Below are 23,098 nucleotides of genomic sequence, written 5' to 3'. Positions count from 1 at the left end.
AATCAATACATTGCCCTGACATCACGTGACCTGCCCATTTCTCAGCATGAGGAGGAAATGACTGAAGGCACACCATTGTGCTATTCTCATCAGTGCTGTCACATAACAGGATCATGTCACACATCTGTCACTTTAAATGAAGGCCGGACACAGGAGAGGTGACATTGAATCTTTATTGAACATTATATACACATACACACACACAGAGATCGAAAGTTACAATGCGTCTTGGAGCTGGCTGGGATTCAAGAGAATCTTCTCACCCGGTTTGAATGCCGGCATTCCCAGATATGGGCAACTGGCGCAGCGGAATGCATCTCCGAGGTAACACTGGAAAAGGAAAAACCCTAAAGTGAGCTACCAATACCCGTCATCTCCCTACTATACACACACACACAGCCAGATCCACATAGTCTGTCATGTCCTACCCCCCACTATAAAAACACACCCACCCACACACACCCTTCCATATATAAGCAGCTGACAATCTCCTACCCCGAAAATATAAACCACTGAAATCTCCTCCCCCCCCCCCCCCAATATATAAACCACTGATATCCGCTGCCAGGTCTCCATCACGTCATCTCCTATCCCACTATTAATAACCCCCCCCATATTGTGTATAGATCCACATTATCTGTCATCTCCTGCTCCTAGCCTTCTATTAGCCACTTCAGCCCCAGAAGAACTCCCCCCCCCCTCCCCAGAGCACTTTTTGTGATTCGGCACTGCGTCGCTTTAACTGACAATTGCGTGGTCATGCGACGTGGCTCCCAAACAAAATTGACATCCTTTTTTCCCACAAATAGAACTTTCTTTTGGTGGTATTTGATCCCCCTGAGTTTATTTTTTGCGCTATGAACAATGACAATGATAATTTTGAAAAAAAAAAACAAACAAAAAAAAAAACGCATTATTTTTTTACATTTTGCTATAATAAATATCCCCCCCCAAAAAATATATCCAAAACTTTTTTTCCCCCTCAGTTTAGGCCGATACGTATTCTACATATTTATAGCGTTTACAAAATAGGGGATAGTTTATGGCATTTTTATTCATTTTATTAATTCCCTTTTTTTTTTTTTAATACTAGTAATGGCGACGATCAGCGATTTTTTTTCGTGACCGGGACATTATGGTGGACACATCGGACATTTTTGACACATTTTGGGACCATTGTCATTTATACAGCAATCAGTGCTATACAAATGCACTGATTCCTGTGTAAATGACACTACCAGTGAAGGGGTTAACCACTAGGCGGCAGTGTATGGGTTAAGTGTGCCCTGGGGAGTGTTTCTAACTGTGGGGGGGGGGCGTGGCTACGTGTCACAGGGAGATCACAGGGAGCAGAGATCAGTTACACTGTCACTAGGCAGAGCTGGGAGATGCTTGTTTACATTAGCATCTCCCTATTCTTCCTCTCCGTGAGGCAATTACGGGTATCCCCCGACTCATGGGGTTTCCGCGCGCGTGGCCGCCTCTTAAAAGGGCCGCGTACAGGTACATTCGTTTGCCTGAACAAGCCCTTCTGCAGACGTATATCTGCATAAGGCAGTCAGCAAGCGGTTAAATAAACTCCCCTCCCAAACCCTCTACCATATACTGTACTGTGCACAAGTTTTAAGCAGGTGTGAAGAAATGCTGTAAAGAATGCTTTCAGAAATAAACCTATTATTTAAAAAATAAAATAAAATACAAAATGCAAAGTGCGCAAACAGAAAAAAAAAATATATAAATCAAATCAATATTTGGTGCGACTACCCTTTTGCTTTAAAACCAGCATCAATTCCTTTCCTACACTAGCACAAAATGAGGGATTTTGTAGGATTAGTCTCAGGTGTGTGAGTAGCCAATTATATCAAGCAGGTGCTAATGATCAACAATTTCATATGTAGGTTGAAACAGAAACAGCTGTGTAGGAGGCTTACACCTGGGTGAGGAACAGCCATATTCTGCTACCAAAGTGAGGTTGTGGAAGACGGTTTCCTGTTACAGGTCATATACCATGGCAAGACTGAGCACAGCACCAAGACACAAGGTAGTTATGCTGCAAGGTCTCTCCTAGGCAAAGATTTAAAAAACAGACTCGGGTTTCATGATGTGCTGTTTGAGCTCTTTTGAAGAAGCACAAAGAAAAAGGTCAATGTGGAGGATCGTAGACGCAGTGGTCGGCCAAGGAAACAATGCAGCAGATGAGAGACATCGTGTTTACTTCCCTTCGACATTGGAAGATGTCCAGCAGTGCCATCAGCACAGAACTGGTGGAAACCAGTGGGACCCAGGTACAGCCATCTACTGTCCAGAGAAGTCTGGTCAAAGTGGTCTTCAGGGAAGAACTGCTGCCAAAAGGCCATACTCTGATGTCAAAACAAGAATAAGGGACTAAAATGTGCACAAAAACACAGGATCTGGGGTGCAGAAAAATGGCAGCAGATGCTCCGGACTGATGAATCAAAATGTGAAATATTTGGCTGTAGCGGGAGGCAGTTTGTTGGGGGAAGGGCTGGAGAGCAGTACAATAATGAGTGTCTGCTGGCAACCGTGAAGCATGGTGGAGGTTCCTTGCAAGTTTGGGACTGCATTTCTGCAAATGGAGTTGGTCAGGATCAATGGTGTCCTCGATGCTGAGAAATACAGGCTGACCCTTATCCATCATGTTATACCATCAGGGGAGGTGTGCGATTGGCCCCAAATTTATTCTGCAGCAGGACAATGACCGCAAAACATATAGCCAATGTCATTAAGAACCATCTTCAGCATAAAGAACATCATGGTGTCCTGGGAGTGATGGTTTGGCCCCCCACAAGGCCCTGATCTCAACATCGTGGAGTCTGTCTGGGATTACATGGAGAGACAGAAGGATTTGAGGCAGCCAACATCCACAGAAGATCTGTGGTTAGTTCTCCAAGATGTTTGGAACAAACTACTTGCGAAGTTCCTTCAAAAACTGTGGGCAAGTGTACCTAGAAGAATTCATATTTTAATACTACACAAAGTGGCGCTTAGGTTAACAATCACGGTTGCTGCCTCCCCTAAAACTAGGCCCTGGACAGTCCTGACGGAGGATAGAGACTCACAGGAGCTGTGTTATCAGGGGTAGCTTGGGAACGCATTGGCCAATGTTTTGATCTGTTCTTTTTCCACATAGAGACTCGAACATAACCGCATATATAAGTAAAAATATAATATAATAATAATTAAAAAATATATTATATATATATATATATATATATATATATATATATATATATATTAAATATATAAAATAAAATATAAAAAAAAAAAAAAAAAAAAAAAAAAAAAAAAAGAAGAAGAAGGTGGTGAGCAGAGTATAGATAGAAGCTGATGGAGCCGAGACGGTCCAGCTTGAAGGAGTGGAATTATACACACACTACCCCTGTAGGAGTGTGAGGATCCGGTGAGTAGAGACCCTTGAGGGGGAGCACTCAAGTCACTTGGAGACATTTCAAGCACAAAAGTCAATTTTTCACAGTTTTTGGACTCTTTGCACATTAAGTTGAAAAAAGAACATGCAGACAATTTTTCCATGTATACAGTTTATATATTTTTATAACTCAGTTTTTTCTGGTTATATCAAGGAGTCACAGATATCACTATCAACATTATTATTATTAATTTGGTTGTTTTTATTTACTTTTTTTTTTTTTTTTTACATTTATCTTTATTTATTTTTTACTACTGTGTTTGCACAATGAACATGGATTAGCCTGGTTGCGCTGTATAAGAGTTTGTCATGTATAGCACGCTTTTGATAGAGGGACGTGTTTTTCACGTTTTTTTTTTTAGGTGATGATTGACTGACCCATTGGTTAGTCCACTTCGATTTTATTGGAATTTACTATTTTATTATTTTTGATTATTAGGATACCTGGTTATCACACTTATGAATATAGATACTTATGAATATAGATTACAGTACTTACACATGTTTGTGTGCACAGGGTTACTATAACACGTCTGATACATTTTAGGTTCCCTTATGGTAGGTTATACTACTATAGGGTGTTTGTATATCTTCGCATATACAATTATTATATATACTCCTTGATAGGGGATACTGAGGGATGCGCTCTGTTTTTGGGGAACCTACTATACGGTAGTTACTCCTCCCCTTTTCTTCGGTTAGAGTACCTATAGGGGTGTTGTATTGCAACCCTCGTGGAGGTTTGTTAAGGTATGACTTAATATACATGTATACATTTTAGGTAGCGCCACTGACCCCAATTGTCACATAATACCTAGAAGAATTGATGCTGCTTTGAAGGCAAAAGCTGGTCACACTAAAATATTGATTTGATTTAGATTTCTCTTCTGTTTATGCACTTTAAATTTTGGTAATTGATGAACATAAACTATTAACACTTCTATTTCTGAAGGCATTCTTAAGCCGCGTACACACGGGGCGGACTGTCTGGCCAACTTAGTCCGTCAGACAATCCGACGGACAGTCCGTCATACTTTCGAATGAACGGACTTGACCACACACACCACTTTTTGAGCGGACTAATACGGCGTACTAAGTCCGCCATACTATCCGCCCTACTTTTGAAATGAACGGACTCGCCCACACACGCGGAGGAAAGTCCGCTCATTTCGAGCGCGTCTCCAGGTAGGCGGGGCCCGCGAAGGAGACGTCGCTGACCCCGCCGCCTAGAATGGACTTAAAGGGGAACCCCAACGCCGAAAAAAAAATCGGCGTGGGGGTCCCCCCCAAGTCCACAACAGACCCTTGTCCGAGCACGCTACCCGGCCGGCCAGGAAAGGGGGGCGAGCGAGTGCCCCCCCCTCCTGAGCCGTACCAGGCCGCGTGCCCTCAACATGGGGGGGTGCCTTGGGGAAGGGGGAGCCGCGCGGCCCCCCCACCCCAAAGCACCTTGTCCCCATGTTGATGAGGACAAGGGCCTCTTCCCGACAACCCTGGCCGTTGGTTGTCGGGGTCTGCGGGCGGGGGGCTTATCGGAATCCGGGAGCCCCCTTTAATAAGGGGGCCCCCGGATACCGCCCCCCCACCCTATGTGAATGAGTATGGGGTACAATGTACCCCTACCCATTCACCTGTAAAATAAAAGTACAAAAAAAAAAAACACAACACACGAGATAAAATACTTTATTGCACAGCTCCGGGGGTCTTCCCGCCGGACTCCTCCGCTATCTTCTTGTAGCTCTTTTGCTAGCGGAGGAGTCCGGCTTTCTTCCTCGCCGCCGGCCTCTTCTCCCGACTTCGGGGGTCTTGTCCCCCTCTTCGGTTCTTCTCCCGGGCCACCGCGCCTTCTTATAGCTCTTTTACAGGCGGTGGCCCGGTCTTCTGTCGCCGCTGTCGCCTTCCGTTCTTCTTCTTCTTCTTCTTCTTCTCCAGGAGATGTTGCCTCGACGATCTCTCCGGCCGGAATGCCAGGGACGCACTGCGCGGCCATTTATATAGGGACAATGGGGCGGTGTCACATGGCTTTATGTCACATGGGTTGATGTCACATGGGGACTATGACATCGTAAGGGGGCGGGGTCACCATGTGACACCAACCCATGTGACACCGCCCCATTGTCCCTATATAAGTGGCCGCGCAGTGCGTCCCTGGCATTCCGGCCGGAGAGATCGTCGAGGAAGAAGAAGCCGGACTCCTCCACTAGCAAAAGAGCTACAAGAAGATAGCGGAGGAGTCCGGCGAGAAGACCCCCGAAGACGGAAGACCCCCGGAGCTGTGCAATAAAGTATTTTATCTCGTGTGTTGTGTTTTTTTTGGTACTTTTATTTTACAGGTGAATGGGTAGGGGTACATTGTACCCCATACTCATTCACATAGGGTGGGGGGCCGGTATCCGGGGGCCCCCTTATTAAAGGGGGCTCCCGGATTCCGATAAGCCCCCCCGCCCGCAGACCCCGACAACCAACGGCCAGGGTTGTCGGGAAGAGGCCCTAGTCCTCATCAACATGGGGACAAGGTGCTTTGGGGTGGGGGGGCCGCGCGGCCCCCCCTTCCCCAAGGCACCCCCCATGTTGAGGGCACGCGGCCTGGTACGGCTCAGGGGAGGGGCGCTCGCCCCCCTTTCCTGGCCGGCCGGGTAGCGTGCTCGGACAAGGGTCTGTTGTGGACTTGGGGGGGACCCCCACGCCGATTTTTTTCGGCGTGGGGGTCTGGCGGCGGGGCCAGCGACGTCTCCTTCGCAGGCCCTGCCTACCTGGATACCCGCTCGAAATGAGCGGACTTTTCTCCGGGCGGGAAAAGTCTGCTCATTTCAAAAGTACGGCGGACTGGCACACACACGGGCGGATTGTCCGCCGAAATGCAAGTCCGACGGACAGTATTACGGAAATTCCGAAATACTTAGTCCGCCAGACTGCACGCTGAAAAAGTCAGCTGAAGCCCACACACGAGCGGACTGTCCGCTGAAATGTGTTTTGGCGGACTAAGTAGGCCAGACAGTCCGCCCGTGTGTACGCGGCTTTAGTTTACAGCATTTTTTCACACCTGCCTAAAACGTTTGCACATTATTGTATACATAAACCACTGAAGTGAGCTGCCAGAGCCACATAATCTGTCGTCTCTTATCCCTCTATCAATTACATGCGCCGCCACCCCCCAATATTATATATATTTACACACACATACACTCCATCCTCTTTAATAAGATCTCAATCATCTTTCAAGGACAACTTTATACTCACATTGCCACATGCTGATGGGGTAGGTGTGGGGGCAGAATTCTTCTTTTCGTCTTCCAGTTCATCTGCTAATCCACATGTGCTGCGTGAGATCAACATCAAATGTCACAAGCTGCGTTACCATCCAATAATCCTAACAATGACCCCCCCCAAAGACATCAGACCTGGGGGCGGGACCCCTCCTCAACAACCCACACCTGGAGGTGGGACCCCTCCTCAATTCATCAGACATGAGGGTGGGACCCCTCCTCAATTCATCAGACATGAGGGTGGGACCCCTCCTCAATTCATCAGACATGAGGGTGGGACCCCTCCTCAACACCTTAGACGTAAAGGCAGGATCTGTTATCTACAAATCAAGAGGGAAGATTGTGTCTGTGTGGGCCCCTGTGCAGAAGGCAGTGTACTTACCAGTTCTTGCAGGCTTTGCGTTTCTTCTCTGATCCTTCTCCACAGCCCTGGGCTTTCAGTGTGGAGGGGAGGGGCTTCTTCATGTCATCCGGATCCAGAAGATCATCTGAGTCCAAGAGATCCTAAGAGGAGAAGTACCATCATTGCTTGTGTGTCCCATTACAATCTAATCTATGTGTGTCAGTTACAGTTAGTACAGGAGCCTGGTGGGGCTGCATCTTATGCGTCACTTACAGTTAGTACTGCTGGGTTTGCATCTTATGTGCGTCAGTTAAAGTTAGTACCAGAGCCTGGTGGGAGTTGTAACCAATGCCCTGTACACACGATAGGATATTCCAACAACAAAATCCATGCATTTTTTCCAAAAGGACGTTGGCTTAAACTTGTCTTGCATACACGCGGTCACACAAATCTTGTTGGAAATTCCGAACGTCAAGAACGCGATGACGTACAACATGTACGACGAGCCGAGAAAATTGAAGTTCAATAGCCAGTGCGGCTGTTCTGCTTGATTGCGAGCATGCGTGGAACTTTGCGTGTCGGTCGGAATTGTGTACGCACGATCTGAATTTCCGACAACAGATTTTGTTGTTGGAAAATTTGAGATCCAAATCTCAAAGTTTGCGTGTCAGAAATTCTGATAGAAAATGTCCGATGGAGCCTACACACGGTCAGAATTTCGACAACAACCTCCCATCGAACATTTTCCGTCGGAAAATCCGATCGTGTGTACGGGGCATTATGTGTATTATACTTAGTAGCCGCGGGTTGTAGACAGGACACCCAGTGATAGATACTCGCCACTTCTTCATCATTCATATCATTTGCTGACAGCGTCCAGAGTTTCACTGCAGCTGGATCTACAGCCGGCTTCCCTGAGAGAGGAAAGAGAAGAGTCAGACCATCACCCAACATCCACACACAGTCCTCCATGCTGCCTTTATAACACAGAATGAACATGGTGCATGTAAACAGATCTGACTCTGTGGCTCATACATTATCTTCTATTGATGGAATTATGCAGTCCTCTGAAGCCTCCCCTTCTCTCCCCATAATTACAAAGCAGCATTGCCTGCAGCAAGCCTAGTATAATGCAATTTCATTGTCTGCAGCAAGCCCAGCATAACGTGATCTCATTGCTTGCATGCAAGACTAGCAATGATATGAGAAATCTGTGTGGTTTTCTGTGGCCCCCTCAGGTGTACCCTTTATAATTCCTCTGTGCAGCCTTTTGTTGTCCCCTCAGGCAAAGTCTTCAAGATAAGAGTACCCTGGGCACTACAGCTTTCGGAGTCCCCCTCTGACACACCATTCATGATACAATTTCCTTGAGCACTTTACCCCCACCCCTTGGATAGACTCTTCATAATAGGACTCCCCAGTGTGGTATGTGGCCCTCTCAGACAGACCCTTCATGATATGATTCCACAGTGGCCCCCTTGAATGGACCCTTCATGACATGATTCCTCTATGGCCCCCCTCGGACGGGCCTTTCATTATACGATTTCCCTGAGCACTGTGGGCCCCCTTGGACCGAACCTTCATGATATGATTCCTCTGTGGCCCCTTAGGATGGACCCTTCCATTTCTCCCATGTAGTCCCATACCTGTCACAGGGCGTCTGAGAAGTGCCAGTGGTCGGGAAGATCCAACTTCATAGTTGGGTTTTGTAGCTCGGATTCTGACGGAGGTCAGGTCAGTCCCAGAGTGGCCGAGCGTTTCCTTCACATGTTGCATCTGTCCACTTGTCAGGGCTACATTCAGAATCTGCAGAGGAAATTACATCACTATGGAGGCAGCCAAACACATTCCACGCTACAACAATCCCATACCTCATTGGCCCAGAGAGAGAGAAAAAAAAGGGGAATGACAAAATTAGTGATGCACCGAAATGAAAATTCTGGTGCTAAAACTAAAATGATATATCTCTTCTAATATTCAACTTTTTAATATCATGAATATGAATTTCCAGCCATTATCAGCACCTTATCGGCTTTCGCACTCAGCAGTTTTTGAAGTACTTTTGCATAAAAAAATAAAAAATAAAAAAAAGCACAACAAAAAGCTCAAGAAAAACGCATCCCTTTATATTTTTTGTAAGTCTTTACACTCGTCTGTTGCGCTTCCGTTGCGTTGATGAAAAACCTCACTTGCAGCATGGTAACTTTCTATCTGTAAAAGCTGGTAACTGTTTTCTGCCGATAATTCTTGGCGGCCGATAGATCGGTGCATCCCTACAACAAACCTCACAAAATGCATTATAAAGTGAACCTGCTCAGTCCACAGCATGACAGCCTAGCCCCCGCCCCCCCCCCCCCCCCATCTAATGTGAACACACAGCAGATGTTAAGAGCGCTCCCTCTATGATGTACCCAATCAGTGATCACTCCCTCTCTGACCCCTGAATATCAATGACTCGGGCAAAGAACAGCGGAATGTGAAATCTTCTATGCCGCTGACCATTTTTGCTCATCTGCATCTCCTTCACAGGACAAATTTCTTCCCTTCCAGGCATGTGACTGTCATATTCTCATCTCATTAAGGATTCTGGTGATATATACGAAGGATGGACCTTTCTTCGCCGGACAGAAATAACACTTCCTACAGCATAACGCAGGTGGTGAAAAGGGGGTGGAGCTTTGTTACATATAATGACATTCCACCGCATTGGGCAGCAGTGGAAGAATGATACATCATATGTGAGGTTTCAACGTCAGTTATAAAGTATGAGTGAGCAACGTACAAAGCCTACCATACAGCCAAGCTCTATACAATGCTAAGTCTCCTCCTGGACTACAGGAAAATTGCCAACCTCATCATGACCTACCTGTGTCACGCTGGTCATTCCAGAAAGGGTGATAGCAGAGGAGAGCTGGGCTGGTGACCGCAGACGAGCGCCATGATCTAATGAAGAGACAAAATCAGCAACACACATGTATATAGGGGTGAGTGACATCACCTGGCCAAAGGAGCAGACACTACTACATGGATGACTCCACTCTACAAATTACAGTGGAAGGAGGTGACGGTGACATCAGGTTTTAATTCTCTCATAAAATTTAAGTAAACTTTGTTGGCTCGAAAACATCTCCCTCATCCTGTCAGAAGCAAAGATGTGCGATGTCAGAGGAGGTGCGCAACGTCAGAGAGGAAGTGCGCAACGTCAGGCACAACGCCAGACAGTCAATGTACAATATGAGGTGAGATGTTAGGCAGGGAGTATGCAGATATTGGAGGGTACAATGTCTACACTATGCTTTCTGACATTATCAGGTAACCTGGAAAGTGCATATAACATGTCATTACATAATGGGAGCATCCAACACAACCAACCACAGAGGGAGTAATAATCCATATACCACAAACCCAAATCTCACCGGCTTGGAGATCCACTGGCTCCTGGATGATCATTGTACCCCCTGGCTTCAGAATTCGAGCTGCTTCCACCAGAATGTCAGAACCGTGAATAGTTGTACTTCCTGGAACTAAACCAAGGAGGACGCCATCAAAGCAGGAATCACGGTGAGCCGCTATAAGGAGAGGATGTGATCAGTACACCGGAGGAGAGGGGACACGTTTTATTGTATTCGAGAGGTGCCATCAGAAGAGAGGGTTATGGTAAAACTTACACATCAACAGGCGTTCCACATTCTCTACAGAAACCTTCCCATCTGGGGCCACTGCGGTCTGCACTTGTGCTACAAGCTCCTGAAGACTCTCTACGGAGGAGGAGCCGTCCCATGTTACTGCCACATGTTGACCAGGTGACACGGAGTCACCTAAACTGCCCATCCTACATCAGATGAGAGAGATGTACATTATTTACACACACATTGTACATTCCATATACATTATTGAGTACAGAGCCCGTGTGGCCAGTGATTCTGAACTGGGAAGTTGGGCTCTGGGAGGCGGGGTGGGCGGTCGGGCTCTGGACGACGGGGAGGTCCGTCGGGATCTGGGCTCGAAACGACGTGGAGGGCGGTCAGGCTCTGGGCTCGGGACAACGGTCGGGCTCTGGATGACGGGGAGGGCGGTCGGGCTCGGGGCGACGGGGAGGGCGGTCGGGCTCGGGGCGACGGGGAGGGCGGTCGGGCTCGGGGCGACGGGGTGTTTGGGCTCGGGGGGGGGGGCAGTCGCGCTCGGGGCTCGAGACGACATGAAGGGCGGTCGGGCTCGGTACGACATGGAGGGCGGTCGGGCTCGGTACGACAGGGGGAGGGCGGTCGGGCTCGGGACGACAGGGGGAGGGCGGTCGGGCTCGGGACGACAGGGGGAGGGCGGTCGGGCTCGGGACGACAGGGGGAGGGCGGTCGGGCTCGGGACGACATGGAGGGCGGTCGGGCTCGGGACGACATGGAGGGGGGGGGGGGGTCGGGCTCGGGACGACATGGAGGGGGGGGGGGGTCGGGCTCGGGACGACATGGAGGGGGGGGGGGGGTCGGGCTCGGGACGACATGGAGGGGGGGTCGGGCTCGGGACGACATGGAGGGGGGGGGGGGTCGGGCTCGGGACGACATGGAGGGGGGGGGGGTCGGGCTCGGGACGACATGGAGGGGGGGGGGGTCGGGCTCGGGACGACATGGAGGGGGGGGGGGTCGGGCTCGGGACGACATGGAGGGGGGGGGGGGGTTCGGGCTCGGGACGACATGGAGGGGGGGGGGGGGTCGGGCTCGGGACGACATGGAGGGGGGGGGGGTCGGGCTCGGGACGACATGGAGGGGGGGGGGGGGGGTCGGGCTCGGGACGACATGGAGGGGGGGGGTCGGGCTCGGGACAACATGGAGGGCGGTCGGGCTCGGGGCGACGGGTGGGCACTCGGGCTCGGGGCGACGGCGGTCGGGCTCGGGGCGACGTGGAGGGGGGGGGTCGGGCTCGGGACGACATGGAGGGGGGGGGGGGGTCGGGCTCGGGGCGACATGGAGGGGGGGGGTCGGGCTCGGGGCGACATGGAGGGGGGGGGGGGTCGGGCTCGGGGCGACATGGAGGGGGGGGGGGGGTCGGGCTCGGGACGACATGGAGGGGGGGGTCGGGCTCGGGGCGACGGGGAGGGCGGTCGGGCTCGGGGCGACGGGTGGGGGGGTGGTTGGGCTCGGGGGGGGGGGGGCAGTCGCGCTCGGGGCTCGAGACGACATGAAGGGCAGTCGGGCTCGGTACGACATGGAGGGCGGTCGGGCTCGGGACGACGGGTGGGAGGGGTGGGCCCTCGGGCTCGGGATGACATGGAGGGCGGTCGGGCTCGGGACGACATGGTGGAGGGGGGGGGGGGGTCGGGCTCGGGACTACATGGAGGGGGGGGGGGGGGTCGGGCTCGGGACGACATGGAGGGGGGGGGGGGGGGTCGGGCTCGGGACGACATGGAGGGCGGTCGGGCTCGTGACGACATGGAGGGCGGTCGGGCTCGGGGCGACGGGTGGGGGGGTTTGCACTCGGGCTCGGGGCGACGGGGGGAGGGCGGTCGGGCTCGGGGCGACGTGGAGGGTGGGCGGTCGGGCTCGGGGCGACGTGGAGGGTGGGCGGTCGGGCTCGGGGCGACGTGGAGGGCGGGCGGGCTCGGGGCGACGTGGAGGGCGGTCGGGGCTCGGGGCGACGTGGAGGGCGGTCGGGGCTCGGGGCGACGTGGAGGGCGGTCGGGGCTCGGGGCGACGTGGAGGGCGGTCGGGCTCTGGACGACGTGGAGGGCGGTCGGGCTCTGGGCTCGGGACAACGGTTGGCTCTGGATGACGGGGAGGGCGGTCGGGCTCTGGGCTTGGGACGGCCATTGGTCTTGAGGTGAGGGCGGTCAGTCGTTCTCAGAATAGAGAATTTCCCAGATATGGGAGATATGGATTAGCGCTGATACTAAGAATCCCCTCAGTGTGTACATACAGATGACTCGGTATATACCTCACAGCTGTGTATGGGGGAGAACGGGGTAGTTATGTGATTGGTTGCTATGGGAAACAACCCCTCTAGTGATCACATGACATACCTTACCCCTTAGTAAGAGGCTCAGCGACTCACCTGCAGCTCCCTTCCGAATACGTCCGGTTCCGATCTTTCTTTCTCTCTCTCTCTCTCTCTCTCTCTCTCTCTCTCTCCCGGAAACGACGTCTTCTTGCTGGATCCTTCAGAGGACACGCCCCCTCCCGGCTACTACCACTATGGCGGCTCTTCGGGCTCTGAGAGCAGCGAGCGGGGCGGGGCTTTTACTGCTGAGGTGCCGCCCAGGAGCGGGTGAGGATAGGGAGAAGGCACGGTGCCTCGGAGGACGCTCGCCCGGAAGTGTCTGCAATGAGTGACGTCACCACTCACCCCTAAATGACCCCCAACTTTACTGAGCCCCCCCCCACTGACCTCAGTTCTCCTACTGTATATACCCCCCCCCCCCCTCCACCAAATACACCTATCACCCCACCTCTACCAGATATACCCCACCCCTACCACATTTACCCCCCCCCCCCCCCCCCCCCTCCTCCACCAAACATAACCCTATTACCCCACCCACTCCGCCTCTACCAGATATACCCCCCACCAAACATACCCCCATTACACTCTCTGCCTCTACCAGATATACCCCCATTATACTCTACCCTCCTCCTCTACCAACTCTACCACCATTAACTGCCCTCCACCTATATGATGGGCACAGTGAGGCTGCAATTGTTGGGGGGGGGGCAGTATTTTTCAGTTTGTTTGTGAACCCCCCAAAAAAATGTAAGCACCAGCTGCCACTGCTCTGCATTACCCTCACCCACAAGTACCCCCACCCCTCCTCCTCTTCCAAATATACCCCCACTCCCTCCACCTCCCCACCCCCATTATACTCCATCCTCCTCCTGTACCAACTATACCCCCCACCCCCTCAACCAAATATACCCCGCATTAACCCCCCTCTACCAAAAATATACCCCATTGCCCTCCCTCCATTCAGCCTCTACCACATATACCCCTATTACCTCTCTGCACTTCTACCACATATACCTCCACCTCTTCCACCTTATTTTTCAGATTCTTTGATTGGCCGTCTTCTCCTTCCTTTTATCTTCCAGGCCTGGCAGTGCGCTCGGCGCGCCACTTGTGGGTTTCGCCCCTCAGATATGATGATCAGAAGACGCCTCCACCATCGTTTGATCACACGGACTCCGTTCACAAGGATGGAGAGGAGATCTCCCCGCCTCCCAGGTAAGGTCCAATCACCCCTTTCCTGTGTCCAGATAGAGTGCTATCTCTTCTGGCTTCTTCTCAGTCTGGTGACATGAGGTCCCCATTCTGTCCTTCAGGTATACAGACCAAGGAGGAGACGAGTCTGAAGGCTACGAGAGCGAGGAGCAGCTGCAGCAACGCATTCTATCTGCAGCTATGGCTTTTGTACCGCACTATGGGTGGAGCTCTGAGGCCATTGCTGAAGGCGCCAAGGTAATCCGTTGTTTTGTGCCCCGCTCACTTTACATGTTGTAGTGCCGGAGCTTTGTGTAACCCGAGTCCCCCTCTGCGCAGGCTCTGGACCTATCGGTGGCTGCAGCAGGAATATTCGAGAGTGGCGGGAGTGAGCTTGTCCTGCACTTCGTGTCCGATTGTAACGCCAGGCTGGTCCAACTGCTGCAGGAGGAGCACAAACTGGTGCAACTGAACAACGCCGAGTGAGTGCCCCCTACAGGACACTAATTATATACAGGTCACACCATGTACAGGACGCTCACTATATATACAGGTCACACCATGTACAGGACGCTCACTATATATACAGGTCACACCATGTACAGGACGCTCACTATATATACAGGTCACACCATGTACAGGACGCTCACTATATATACAGGTCACACCATGTACAGGACGCTCACTATATATACAGGTCACACCATGTACAGGACGCTCACTATATATACAGGTCACACCATGTACAGGACGCTCACTATATATACAGGTCACACCATGTACAGGACGCTCACTATATATACAGGTCACACCATGTACAGGACGCTCACTATATACACATGTCACACCATGTACAGGACGCTCACTATATACACATGTCACACCATGTACAGGACGCTCACTATATACACATGTCTCACCATGTACAGGACGCTCACTATATACACATGTCACACCATGTACAGGACGCTCACTATATACACATGTCACACCACGTACAGGACGCTCACTATATACACATGTCACACCACGTACAGGACGCTCACTATATACAGGTCACACCACGTACAGGACGCTCACTATATACACATGTCATACCACGTACAGGACGCTCACTATATACACATGTCACACCACGTACAGGACGCTCACTATATACACATGTCACACCACGTACAGGACGCTCACTATATACAGGTCACACCACGTACAGGACGCTCACTATATACAGGTCACACCACGTACAGGACGCTCACTATATACACATGTCATACCACGTACAGGACGCTCACTATATACAGGTCACACCACGTACAGGACGCTCACTATATATACAGGCCACACCACGTACAGGACGCTCACTATATATACAGGTCACACCATGTACAGGACGCTCACTATATATACAGGTCACACCATGTACAGGACGCTCACTATATATACAGGTCACACCATGTACAGGACGCTCACTATATATACAGGTCACACCACGTACAGGACGCTCACTATATATACAGGTCACACCACGTACAGGACGCTCACTATATACACATGTCACACCACGTACAGGACGCTCACTATATACACATGTCACACCACGTACAGGACGCTCACTATATACACATGTCACACCACGTACAGGACGCTCACTATATACACATGTCACACCACGTACAGGACGCTCACTATATACACATGTCACACCACGTACAGGACGCTTACTATATACACATGTCACACCACGTACAGGACGCTCACTATATACACATGTCACACCACGTACAGGACGCTCACTATATACACATGTCACACCACGTACAGGACGCTCACTATATACACATGTCACACCACGTACAGGACGCTCACTATATACACATGTCACACCACGTACAGGACGCTCACTATAGACACATGTCACACCACGTACAGGACGCTTACTATATACACATGTCACACCACGTACAGGACGCTCACTATATACACAGGTCACACCACGTACAGGATGCTCACTATATACACATGTCACACCACGTACAGGACGCTCACTATATATACAGGTCACACCACGTACAGGACGCTCACTATATATACAGGTCACACCACGTACAGGACGCTCACTATATATACAGGTCACACCACGTACAGGACGCTCACTATATACACAGGTCACACCATGTACAGGACGCTCACTATATACACAGGTCACACCATGTACAGGACGCTCACTATATACACAGGTCACACCATGTACAGGACGCTCACTATATACACAGGTCACACCATGTACAGGACGCTCGCTATATACACATGTCACACCATGTACAGGACGCTCACTATATACAGGTCACACCATGTACAGGACGCTCGCTATATACACATGTCACACCATGTACAGGACGCTCACTATATACAGGTCACACCACGTACAGTATGCTCACTAGATACAGGTCACACCATCTACAGGTCATACCATGTACAGAATGCTCACTATTAAGGATGAGCTCAGGCATGTTCGCATGGTCCACTGCTGAGCCCGCCAGGAAGTCGGCGCAGCGCTGCGCTAATCACAGGCAGTGAGACATTGCCCGATCTCTGCAGCCGCACGATGTCTCACTGCCTGTGATGAGCGCAGCGCTGCACGGGCTCTGCACGTGGAGCATGCAAACACACCGGAGCTCATCCGTACTCACTATATACAGGACATCACCATGCACAATGGGATGAAGGATGTCGCTGTCTGTGTGGAGGAAGGAAAATCTACCATTAATGTAGAGTGGGGGGTCGGATGTTTTGCCTCGTGGAGTTTGAGGGATTTTTACATCTTGGTAACTATGTGAGTAAAACGTGTAGTGCTAGGGGTGTGCCAGGGGATTAAACCTAGCAAGAAAATGTATATTTTAAATTATACAGAGACTAGTAATGTGAAAAAATATTATCTCATAATAGACAGCACAACATATGAGTGTCGCACAGTATTTATATAAGGCAGACCTAGTGCGATGATGAGTTACAAGAAGTCTCGAGCACAAAAAATTACTAACAAAAGTGAGGTGATAGAAGTGACTGGTTAGAATCGCAGTATAGTGTGCAAATATTCAAACAAAAAAACAAACATCAACAGGATCATGTGCAAATGTTCAAACAAATAAAACAAAAATCGGAAATCCAACGTGAATGTAATGCCCTGAATGATCCTGTGAAAATGTTTAGGAAAGACAGGCCCATGTGTAACCAAAAAACATATGAAACAACTAGTGTAATGCTAATTCCAATTGTAGTTGAGACTGCAAACGTGATAGTCCATACAGCGAGATACCCAAAGTGGGCTGTGGCATGTGAGGAACACACACTGCTGCTACAGATATCTAACAGTCTCTAAGCTAAATATAATGACCGGTGGATAGATGCACCCAGGAGTGCCTTCACCTTCCAGGAATGGGGGAGAGAAAGGTACTCTTACTCAAAGTAGTGGACCCAACTCACCATACAGCGGTGGATCTATCAACCATAATACCGGCAATGTAGGGTGAGGTTCTCAGGGTAGACCATTCAATCCCCTCCTCTATAAGCTGGTAAGAATGCCAGGAGACCAGTGGAAATGGTTATGATTCCAAACCATAAATGTTTCCGGGCATGGTACACGAAGATATATCCGCTCCAGATGGTAATATCATGTAAGGTTAAAAAAAAAAAGAAGAAAAAAAAAAAAAGCCTCCACATAGTGTAAAATCCAGATGATGGAATTTATTTATATATATATATGTGTGTGTAAAAATATCCAAACAAATGAATATTAGGTAAAAACAGTTCAATTGAACAATAAAAAGCGCATTTTAAGGTAGCTAGAGCCAGCTTATTAACCCTATACGTTTCGTCCGCAAAGACTTCAACTGGGGTGTGATATCTTGGTAACTGTCTTCTGATTTCCTTTGTTTCAGGAAGAAACCAAAAGCTGATTTCATTAGAGATGCTTTGGAAGCTCGCCTGAGGATGCTAATCCCCTATATTGGACAATGGCCTCAGGTACAGGGGACAAATTTGCCCCATTCGGTGGAGGGAGGTGTGTGTGTGTGTGTGTGGGGGGGTCACTTTTCAGATTATGTAGAGCGGGGGTCAACAACCCGTAGATCGCGGCCAGATGACTGGTAGATCGCGGTCTGGGCATGCTGACCCACTATTCCAGAGCATGAAAGTGCAGAGGGACTACTTGTAAAGTTGGAGCTGTAGTAGGGAGCCGCATAAGCTAATGCCTTCTCTGTAGTGCTGGCTCCTGTCCCTTGTGGAGTGATACCAAATGCACTCCACCTCTTGTTGCAGCTAGCGGTCTCCAGAGTGGTGCCAGCAGCAGGAAAGAGGAGATTTTCAGGTCAGTGTGAAGGAATACACTGGGCATAATGGTATCGTGCTGCTTTCACACTGATGCGCTGCAGTTTTTCCACACCTTCAGTGCAGTACAGTGTACCTGCATCTTTGCTGCAGGTTTGCTGCGCTTAGCCATAGATTTCTATTATATCCTGTGGGTTTGGTGCACTTTCTGAATGCAGGAGTTTTGGTGCGCTTTCAGAAAGTGCACGACACCTGCAGGATATAATAGAAGTCTATAGAATAGCGTAGGAAAGTTGCAGATGCACTGTGCTGCACCTGGGGTGCAGGTAAATCGCAGCACATCGGTGTGAAAGCGGCCTTATAGGGGGCTCAGAACAGTAAGGGGTTCATTTGCATTTTTAGTGTGGTAAAACCCCATAGATAAGATGTGTTTTTACCACCCCTGCCCTAACAGCACCCCCTTTAGCTACGGTGGCCAAGGGTGTACACATGCCCCTGCAAAAGTTATACACCCCATCGTGGTTGGTGGGTGTAGCACCTGCCAAGCATGACCCATTCAAATGAATGAGACCACTCAGCAAATGCTCTGCAACCTTGAGCAGTGTAGCAGACAAAGGGTTAAAGCAGGCAGCATTGTGTTGCTTTCTCACCACCTGTTTTAAACCCTTGGACCCAGCAGAAGCATGCAGTTGCAGAACGCTTGTAGTGTGGCCTTATTTACTTGAATGGGTCACTACTGGCAGGCAGTAGCACCAACCGTAAGCAACAGGGGGCTTAATTCCTGCTGTGCCATGTGTACACCTTTTTGGATGCTGCCTCAGCAGCTAAAGGGGGTATGGATTGGGGGTGGTAAAACTGTGACTCAACCACAGGGTTTGGATAGCGGGTGAGAGGTCGCCTTTGGATAGCGGGTGAGAGGTCGCCTTTGGATAGAGGGTGAGCAGTCACATTTGGATAGCGGATGAGAGGGTGTCTTTTGGATAGCGGATGAAAGGTTGCCTTTTGGATAACATACAAGAGGTTGTTTTTGGATTAACGGGTAAGAAGGCATCTTTAGATAACGGGGCAGAGGATGTCCTTGGATAATGGGTTCAGAGGGTGGCTTTCGATAGCGAATGAGAGGGCATCTCTTGATAACGGGTAAGAGAGTGTCTTTCATTAATGGGTGAGAGGGTGGCTTTGGATAACAGATGAGCAGGTGTCTTTTCATAACAGGTCAGAGGGTGGCTTTGGAAGGGTGTCCTGCTCAGTTGGAGTGACGTTACATGTGGTAATGGCTGAATCTCTCTCTCTTCCAGGCATTGGGAATTCTTCTCTTACCACAAAATATTCCTACCAGCTTAAATCTACTGACCACCATGTTGGATGACATCTGGCATTATGCTGGCGACCAGTCTACAGATGTGAGTGCACCATTGAGTAGTAAAGGGGGAGTTCGGAGATACGATATTGTTATTTGACTGGCTGGGTGTTTGTTCCATAGGTCAGCTGGTACACACGCAGGGCAGTTCTTGCAGGCATTTATAGCACCACACAGCTGGTCATGATGCAAGACAATTCTCCAGACTTCGAGGATACCTGGAACTTCCTGCAAAACCGCATATCTGATGCCATGACTGCTGGAAATTCTATGAAACAGGTACAGAGAAATCATCTGCTTTCACAGGCTTTCCATAGATTTGTCCTATAGGCGGTGAGCTAACATAGCCCTCCCACCAACGCCCACAGATACCTCGTCCACGTACTGGATGATGCATGTCCTGCTTTACGCATCAGATATTAGCTATATGGAGGATACATCCTATAGAAAGAGAACCCATTTCAGAGGAGAACTGTCATATTTGTAATGTCTTTGTAGGTGTCCTCCACGGGGGAAGCTGTCATTCAGGGGCTGATGGGAGCTGCTGTTACGGTGAGTACTGTCGGCTTAGAGCTAATACTGGTGAATAATTTGTATTTGGTGAATAAATAACTAAAAATACGAGGGGTTTTCAAAACGTTTCTGCACTTTTTTTTTTTTTATATATATTTAACCATTTCCAGCCCACCGTATAGTAAAATGACCGGAGCAGTGCGGCTTTTGTGCTGGGACAACGTCCAATGAAGGCGTTAGCCACGATCTTGGGACATTGCACAACTCTGATCTCGGGAAAGAGCTGTGCCTCTTTACCCATATGATTGGCTGTGTCCAATCATAGCTGATCATATGTAAACAAGAGAGTGTCGTTTATCGGCTCCCCTCCCTTTACACTGACAGATTGTGAAGTGAGGAGAGCTGATCAGCGGTCTTTTTTCCCTTAAAAAAAAAAAAAAAAAAGCCCAGTGGTGATTAAATGCCACTAAAAGGAAGCTCTATTTGTTTGAAGAAAATGATAAAAATCATTTGGGTACAGCGTTGCATGACCACGCAATTGTCATTCAAATTGTGACAGCGCTGAAAGATAAAAATTGGCCTCGGCAGGAAGGGCCCGGTACTGAGGTGGTTTATAGAGTTTACATAAGTGCAGGAACTTTTTGAAGAAGCCACGTATATATTTTTCTTTATTGTACATCATGGGACACAGAGCATCTTCATATCCATGAAGATGAGGTTGATAGGGTGATTGGACACTGGAAACGAAATCCCATCCTGGACATAGCCCCTCCCCTAGGTCAAAGTTTCAGGCTTGTTTTTTTTTTTATTCTCTTAGGTGATGGTCATGTCTGTGCCATCTCTGCATGAAAAGTAGCTAGCTTCATAATGGTTCTATCTGGGATTAGGAGACTAGCTTTTTCTGGATCCATTTTCTAATGCTACTGTTCAGCACTCAAAGGAATGATACCTGGACCTGCAGGGACAGCCTTTAGCGTTCGCAGTTGGAACTGGACCCTGTACAATGATATATTGCCTTGAGGACCAGTAGGATTTTATACAGATCTATAGCATAGACGCCAGCTGGAGAGTTGTGCCCCTGAAAGACATTTATTGGTAGAACTCACCATGATAGATGAAGTTAGGACCCTTTAGCGTTCCTTTGACATGGACTGAGGAGTGCCCTGGGGTAGTTCCTGCTGATGATTCATCCTTTCAAAAAAATTTTTTTGCAGGGGTCTCCAACCACCTGGGTCATGGACAAGTGCTGGTCAGTGGCCGGCTGAAAATCGGGCCGCGTGCCAGGCAGAGCGATCTAACACAACCTGCACTGCCACCCTCTGACCATCACCTCTCTTCTATTCCTGTGTTGCTCTGCATTGCTTGGTACCTTGCAGAGGTTGGTAGGGTTAAGAAGGAAGGGAGAGGAGGGGGGTGTATAATGTTCTTAAATGCTTGACAGTGTTCAATCACCTGGAGCAGGGATATGCAATTACCGGACCTCCAGCTGTTGCAAAACTACAAGTCCCATGAGGCACAGCAAGACTCTGACAGCCACAAACATGACACCCAGAGGCAGAGGCATGATGGGACTTGTAGTTTTGCAACAGCTGGAGGTCCGCTAATTGCAGATTCCGGACCTGGAGGTATATGCCTATAACCCAGGGTGTATGAATATTCTGCCTGTGTCCTGTACTCCAACATAGAAAATTTACAGGCAAGTCAGAATTCCTGTGTTCTTTCTCCTTTGGCCATTGATATTAAAACAACTTCTCTTAGTAAGAACTGCCAGATATCCAATGTAATCGTTATTTATAGGAAATATCTTTCACATCTGAACCGGTGCCAGCTCTCATTACTTTTTTTTTTTTTTTCTTTTCCAGTTGAAGAATCTGACGGGACTCAACCAGCGGCGGTGAATTCTGCGCTCCGCTTACATTAGAATCTGATGGGACTGAACCAGCAGCGGTGAATTCTGCACTCTGCTCACATTAGATCCTGATGGGACTGAACCAGCAGTGTTGTTTTCTGCGCTCTGCTCACCTTTAGCAATGTTTGCACCTTACTATTAAATCTTTGTATGCTGCTATCTGGCCAGTGACTGTTTGTTTTACTTCTTGGGTGAAGATTATCTGTCCTCATATGATGGTGTTTCTTGTTAATAGAACACAATTCAAGAAAGAAATGCTGGTAACATACTTCCTGCCTCCCAGGTGGGGCACTCTCTCGTCCTACAGTATTCATGGTGGTCACCCAGGAAGGTCTGCCTTTCCATTCATTTCAATAGTAAGGGGGTTTATGGGATCAGTAGTTTACAGAAGCGATAAGATTGCATTTTCAGTCTGCTTGGCTCACAGACGCATTTCTGGCAGGAACAACAAGTATTTTCTGTAGTTGCTTATAATATTCATAGACTGAAAAAAGAAAACGAATGCAGCCACATTTTAAGGAGTGGCAATCTGCAATATGTGACACATTGTTTTGGAGTTTAGTTCTGCTTTAATATGTGAAGACTGTACAATAATGGAAAAAAATCTTTCTCAAAGCAAAATTGCTTCTAGGGTTGTGAACACGTGTGCTGGGTATTAGAGTGTCAGCTTTCTTGGCAAGGGTGATATTAGTGTGTCAGTTTTTTGGGGGAGGGGTTCTGGGGTCATTAGAGTGTGAACTTGCTTGGGGACATT

General features: G+C 49.2%; 2 protein-coding genes across 2 annotated transcripts; one reads left to right on the top strand and one right to left on the bottom strand.

Moving 5' to 3' along the window:
* Positions 1 to 159: 159 nt before the first annotated feature.
* On the bottom strand, positions 160 to 13,205 carry CIAPIN1 (cytokine induced apoptosis inhibitor 1). The gene is made up of 9 exons (XM_077453960.1): positions 13,100 to 13,205; positions 10,726 to 10,889; positions 10,474 to 10,626; positions 9,924 to 10,000; positions 8,704 to 8,863; positions 7,898 to 7,971; positions 7,097 to 7,218; positions 6,689 to 6,767; positions 160 to 330 (listed from the first exon to the last, which is right to left on the bottom strand). The coding sequence occupies exons 2-9, from the start codon at positions 10,886 to 10,888 to the stop codon at positions 217 to 219; spliced, it is 942 nt and encodes a 313-aa protein (XP_077310086.1). The 5' UTR covers position 10,889; positions 13,100 to 13,205; the 3' UTR covers positions 160 to 216.
* Positions 13,183 to 22,503, top strand: COQ9 (coenzyme Q9). Its single transcript, XM_077453973.1, has 9 exons — positions 13,183 to 13,312; positions 14,128 to 14,260; positions 14,359 to 14,494; positions 14,576 to 14,718; positions 18,175 to 18,259; positions 19,861 to 19,965; positions 20,046 to 20,201; positions 20,421 to 20,474; positions 22,298 to 22,503. Exons 1-9 carry the CDS (start codon positions 13,240 to 13,242, stop codon positions 22,331 to 22,333), a joined length of 921 nt encoding a protein of 306 aa, XP_077310099.1. The 5' UTR covers positions 13,183 to 13,239; the 3' UTR covers positions 22,334 to 22,503.
* Positions 22,504 to 23,098: the final 595 nt, after the last annotated feature.

Source organism: Lithobates pipiens, unplaced genomic scaffold, assembly GCF_037356315.1.
Source record: "Lithobates pipiens isolate NorthernLeopardFrog02 unplaced genomic scaffold, aLitPip1_a1.2 Scaffold_10, whole genome shotgun sequence".
NCBI classification, from domain to species: domain Eukaryota; kingdom Metazoa; phylum Chordata; class Amphibia; order Anura; family Ranidae; genus Lithobates; species Lithobates pipiens.
This window is presented reverse-complemented; position numbering and strand designations above follow the sequence as displayed.